This window comes from Gavialis gangeticus, unplaced genomic scaffold (assembly GCF_001723915.1).
Source record: "Gavialis gangeticus isolate Ggan-Ray unplaced genomic scaffold, GavGan_comp1, whole genome shotgun sequence".
In the NCBI taxonomy this organism is placed as follows: domain Eukaryota; kingdom Metazoa; phylum Chordata; order Crocodylia; family Gavialidae; genus Gavialis; species Gavialis gangeticus.
The window spans coordinates 101,624,841-101,631,137 of NW_017729024.1; the positions used below are offsets into that span (position 1 = coordinate 101,624,841).

At 43.4% G+C, this 6,297-nt stretch overlaps 1 protein-coding gene across 1 annotated transcript in view; it reads right to left on the bottom strand.

Annotated features, from left to right (window-relative positions):
- The window catches only part of CUNH9orf85 (chromosome unknown C9orf85 homolog), a 42,769-nt gene that overhangs the window by 12,645 nt on the left and 23,827 nt on the right, over positions 1-6,297 (bottom strand). Inside the window, exon 2 of the mRNA XM_019517464.1 lies at positions 2,362-2,468. Coding sequence (XP_019373009.1) covers positions 2,362-2,468 — 107 coding nt within the window. The remainder of the gene's footprint in view (positions 1-2,361; positions 2,469-6,297) is intronic.

Genomic DNA, 6,297 nt, shown 5'->3' on the forward strand with positions numbered 1-6,297 from the left:
CAGGTCAGCACCCCTCTCTTCCAACCTTCCCCTCCAGCCCTCCCCCCCGGCTCAAAACAGCTCACCAAAACTCTTCCAGTGGCCCTCGAGGTAAAATAATTGCCTGCCCTGGTTTTAAACGTATGATTTTCCTATTTACATTTCCTACAGCTTTACTTACAACATTTTATATAAGGGATTTATACTGAATTACATACGAGTGAAGCTAGTTTTCTATGTAAAAAATGCCAGAGTTTTCTGAATCCAGCTTTTGGTGAATATCAGAGAGTTCTGATTCATGGAATGGTCATGTATCACTAGTACATTCTTGAAAAAAATAATTTAAGTTATTTTGTCTGCTAAACCAAGATGGAAAGAGTGTACTGGCAATATCAGGTTTTTTATCTTTATTCTGTAGCTATAAATTGCTCTTATTGGTCCTTTAAAACCCTAGATTTTTCTGCCTTTACTCGACATGGTTTTCTATTGGTCTTTCATTGTGTCACACTGGTAGCACAGTGATACAATAGTGTCCCAGTGGTCAGCTGACATCAGCTATAATGCTAATGTGTCAGCAACACTCCTAGTTCACAGAGAAAAAGGAAACTGCCCTCACCTATCATTTGAGCATTTGATAATCCTTAACCCCAGGTGAAAACCCTCTAGAAACCAGTAGTTAACATGCATGGATTCATTTGCATTGCTCAGGGCTACATTATATATTTTACTTTTGAACCTTTGTGCAAAAGTTTCAAATGTCAATTTTTTTATATTAAAATATTTCTAGCACACAAGGATCTAATCTATAAGGGCAAACTATGGAGTAAGGTAAGATATCTGAATGAATAAAGAAAAATTTTACAAAAAATTAAATGTGATCTGCATATCTGTAAATATTCTATTAGCTAAAACTATACATCTGGCAAGCTGCATTGCTGACCTTTGCACTTTCATACAGCACTATAGTCCATTTGTAAGGAGCAGTTTGTAGGATATGTATGGTTGTGGATATTGATTTTAAAAAAAGAAACTAGTAAAGGACAATGCCATATCCAGATTCAGAGGAAGTTCTAGATTAAAACAAAATTTGAAATTAGGTGTGTTGGCAAGAAGCCCCCACAGGTGCTAAGGGTGGTGGGAGGAGCCCCGGGGTGAATAAGCAGACTCCCCATGCTCCGGTAGACTTACTTCTGGAAGCGGGACCGAAGCTGGAGTCATGGCCGCATGAGCTGGCATTATGCCGGCTCTTCAAACAGTTGCTCCCCGGGCGGGGTGGCATCTGGCTAATTGCAGCAGCTGATGCTGCTCCTGTGAGAGGTTCAAAAACCCCGCCGGAAACTGGCAGGGCGGGGGAGAGGAGGAGCCAGCCAGCTGGGAGCAGGCCAGGCAACCAGCAGCAGCAGCTCCGGAGGCTGGTTATAAACAGCCTGGCAGACACTGCCCCACTTCAAAGGCAGGGAGGCAGTGTCAGGCATTAGGCTGGGGATGGACAATCCCCGGCCCAGCAATCTCAAAGTTTGTAAGAAGCATCCCTCTCCCTCAGAGGGGAAGGAAGGATGCCAAAACACGAAGGAGCTCAGTCCTTTGGGATCAGGGACTGAGACTCCAGATGCATTGACACCCAGGCGACCAGCCAGTTGGCTGAAGCTGACGCCAGACCCCATAATAAGGGGGCTTATGGAGATCAGTGGAGCAGCAAGCGGAACACCTGAGTGGTTGGCGAGTGGACAGGGTATAGGGGAGGCAGAGTCCCAAAGAACACTGCAGCACAGCTGTGAGTACCTCTGTTGTCGGGTCACTCGAGAACACCACCACTGAACCCCTCCTTTCATCAGGTAAAAAGTCGTGACAGGCAAGCTGGGGGCACCCCGACCAAGGGGGCAGTAAGGTACTTATAGCACCCACTAGAGACGCCACATTAGGCTTAAAAATTAGAATTTTTTAATCCCCTGTCCAACAGCCCTGGAAGATACCTATTACTTAGTTTTCATTTTGTAGTGCTAAGGGAATTTTGTCAGGCTGTAAGAATGAAGAAATCTTCAGCTAATGAACATTCTCCCCAGTATTTCTTGCCCATTGAAAAAACAGAAAGAAATTTGACTTGCTCTTTCTAACTTTAGTAAATTTATTTCAGGTTTGACTGTTCAGAAAAAGTATATTTTGGCATATTTTACAGGAGCACTGTTGTGATTAAATATTTTAATGGAAGGTGCAAAGTGGAAAACAAAATGCAAAAGCAACAATCATAACAAAAAGCAAATACAGCTTTATAGATATTTTTAGAATTTCAAATACTGAATTTACCAAGCAGATTACCATTAACATGGCTTGTAAAGAACATCAACGTGAAACAGTAAAAGCTAAGTAATGGAATTATCTCACCATTTTTTTGATTTTGTTAGTGGTTTGTACTTGCTGAATTTTACACGCCACTCCAAGACATCTTTGCAATGCTGACATACTCCATCATGAAGTTTTGCATTTATTTTCTTTAAAAAAAAACAAAGTTGGAAAGGTATTACATAATTGTATTTAATGAAACATTTAAAATGCTTTAAAAAACCAAACAGTAGAAGCGGCTCATCAATTTAATATTTAAAAAAAAATCTACATTTCATTTAATGAAATCATTCCATCTTCATCCTGTGATCTTATAAAGCGCAGGGAATGAGATACATACTAATTACATTAGCACAAGATTAAATCATTCATCTACTTGTTTACATTTTTTTAAAATTATTAATATAAGAACAGATATACATTTCCAAGTATTCCTAAAAAGAATGAGGCAAAATAAATCCTGTTGCCCAATTACTTTTTCATTCATGGACATTTTACAGTGCATTAATCTTTTGTTGCATCTCATGGTCTGTTGACACAACTTTTTGTTCACTGAGTGGAGCTTATAAATTCAATACCCAAAATTTAGCTTAGCATTGTTCAAGCTGCTTTAATACTATATACCAGGGGTTTCAACCTTTTTAAACAAGTGTACCCCTTCTCTGTCAAAGTTTCAGCTCATGTACCCCTTTATATTTTTTTCTTGTTTTTAAGGTGGGGGGGGGAAATCGAGGCCACCATGGTGAGAGAGGGAGTGGGGCTGGGATAGGGGCTGCATAGCCAGGGCAAAGTAAGGGACAGAGCTGTGAGTGGCTTATCTGAGGGACACGGGAAGGGTGGATGGCAGCTCCCGCTGGTGCACACACCCCAGGAGGGCTTGGGGGGCATGTGCCCCCAAATCTGTATGTGGGGTGAGGGCGGGCTGGCCCAACGATGGGGGAGGGAGTGGGGCTAGGGTAGAGGCTGCCCAGCTGGGGTAGGATGCAGAACTAAGCCCAGTGGGGAGTGCCTCCCACAGTTATGAGCACCCCCAGGAAGGCACAGGGATGTGTGCCTCCAGATCTGCATGGGGGAGGGCAGGCTGCCACTGTGGGCTGGGGCCGGTGTTGGGCTGTTCCTGGCAGGGGCTGGGCCAGGCTGCACTGGGGGTGTATGGTGGCAGTGCTGGGAGAGGGCTAATGGGGGGGTGGGCTACGGCAAATTCTGGGATGGCTACAGCCCCTCCCGTAGGTTGCTCCCAGGGCTACCGCCACCATGTGCCTTGAGCGGAGCCCGGTCCAGCCCCTGCCAGAAAGAGCCCATTGGAGCCCTGGCCCCAGCCCACAGTGACATCCCACCCTGCCCCGCACAGACCCAGGGGCACATGCTTCCCATGCCCTCCCAGGGTACGCGCAGCAACGGAAGCCACCCCCCACATGGCTCAGTCCGGTGCTCCATCCCAGCTAGGCAGCCCCTGACCCAGCCCCACTCCCTCCCCCACCGCTGGGGCCTCAATCTGCCCCCTCCCTCCTCCTTCCCCTCCCAGGCCCCTTCCCTCACAACACACTCACCAGCCAGACCCAGCTACTCTCCTGTTGTGCTGCAGCAGTACACATGCAAGCAGCATTTACTGGCCACATTAGCTCTGCATACTCCCTAGGACTTGTATAAGTACCCCCGGTTGACAACCACTGCTATATACAGTAAGTGGGTAGCCTCAGCTTTTTTCTCAAAGCAGAAATAAAATGGAGCTGCCAAATCATACTGACACTTGACACATCTTTCATTACAAACCTCCCCCTCCTCTCAATGTCTAATTTTTTTTAAAATTAAAAATAAGTTGAAAATTGTGTTTCCTTGATAAGCAACAAGTACATAGGAAGCAACAATGTTAACTACATGAAACAATTATCCAGTAAGTGAAAAACAGTAGCTTCCTCACAATGCAAATGTCTTAGAAAATATATATAGCTAATTCATAATGCATTAGTGTCTTTACCTATAAAGCTGATGGCAGTTATGATAATTATATATATACAGTAGACTGAACTCAGAAAAATCAAATCTCAGTTTTTAACTTGAGAGACTAGTGAATTGTGGTATTCACAGGAGAAACATCCTAGTAGGATCATTATAAAAGCTATGGTCTTCAAAAGAAAGTTATGATCTAGTCTGTTTTCCATGACTTTTTGTGTTCAGGAGCTACAGCAGTGATTCTCAACCAGGGCTATGGCACCCTGGAGTGCCTTGAGGTACTTTCAAGGGTACCAGGGGGTGGCATGCAAATGTTAGCACTGTTTGGTGTGCAAGTATGATTCACAAGAGAAACCAAGAGATTTCAAATGGAATGCATAGTGTTAAAGCCATTCTGTCCAGTTGTGATCTATCTGAGTTCTTGGTAACAGAAGAATAGCTCTATTATTTTTCTGTAGTAAAAAAAATGAGTACAAACCAGGAGTCAGCATGTTCAAAGGGGTGACTTGAGCCTATCAAGGGGTGCCTTGAGCCTAAAAATGTTGCAAACAGCTAAGCTAAAGTGTCAATAGTATTTTTAAACACAACCCAAGCATAAAAGTTCATGTTTTGTGAAATACATACCTATTTAATAACCACAATAGCCACAAATGCTACAGGGTACATGCAGTATAATAGAGGAAAAATAGCAAATTGAAAAAGCCTTAAGGTTTTTACCAGAAAAATGAATAATCGATTCTGCTATGAACAGTTTTCACAAAATTTTATAAAATCGTCTTACTGGAAATCACTTAAAGAGGAGACAGAACAGATACATATTTTCTTCTCCTCTTAATGAAAACTGTGTTCCAACTATTTCTCAGGGCAGTTACACTAACCTGGAAATAATGTCAACCGAAAATTTTAATCAAGTGATGACTGAACAAATCTAACATTACTGTTAGGAAATCCACTTATCATAGGACAGAAGAGTGCACTAGCAGCCTTGTCATGCCACTGACAAGCATGTCTCCACCCCAGGCTCCCTTTATTATGTTTGCTCCAATTCAGTGTTAGGGGCTGCAGGAGCTGAGAGTCTCTTCTTAATTATAACTACTGCCATAATGATAACAGGTCCCGTTGTGCACCCTGAACTCCTGCCAGTTGCCAGGCATCTGATCAAATGTGTATGTGTAAAATTTCCTTAGAGAAATTATTTTTAAGCTGAGTCTGCCCTTGCAGTTGTTATGCCATATCACAAAGAAAGTTGAGCAAGTGGCATGTTTAAGAAATGTATCCAGACACATTACCTGAAGTAGTGTTTTTTTCTTAAAAAGCCCAATATTAAAACAATTATCCTATCTCCATAACTTCTCAATGTCCAAGAGGACTGTGAACACTTTAAAAAGAAGTAAAATGGTAAGACTGTTGGAATCATTTGGAGACTGACTATTCAAAGACCCTGTCAATAAAATGGAGAGAGAGGAGCACAAATGCCAAGATTTTGCAGTTAATCTCCAGCAGCCTTTCTTGCTGAAGTGCAGTGGGGGCTAGACCCAATGAGCCTGTATAGACTTCATAGACATCAGGGCTGGAAGGGACCTTGGAAGATCATTGCATCCAGCCCCCTGCCCCAGGGGCAGGAAGTTAGCTAGGGTCAAAGGATCCCAGCAAGGTAAGTGTCCAAATGCTTCTTAAAAGAGTCCAGAGTAGGTGCTTGCACCACCTCTGGGAGGAGTCTATTCCAGGCCTTGGGGGCTCTGACAGTAACAAAGTTTTTCCTTATGTCCAGTGCCAGCCTAAAACAGGCTTGGAGGAGTTTGTGACTGTTGGACCTTGTCATTCTTTGGGGCGCTCTGGCGAACAGACATTCTCCAAGATCCTGATGCGCACCTTCCAGTCCCTAACATCTATGAATCTTGGGGCCAGAGCCATGAAGGGACATAAGCAACATACTATTTGGTATCACCACATAACTTTCAGTAGTATCAACAGCCCAGAATTAAGAACTGAGAAACACAAGACTAGAAGGGACCTTCTGGATCA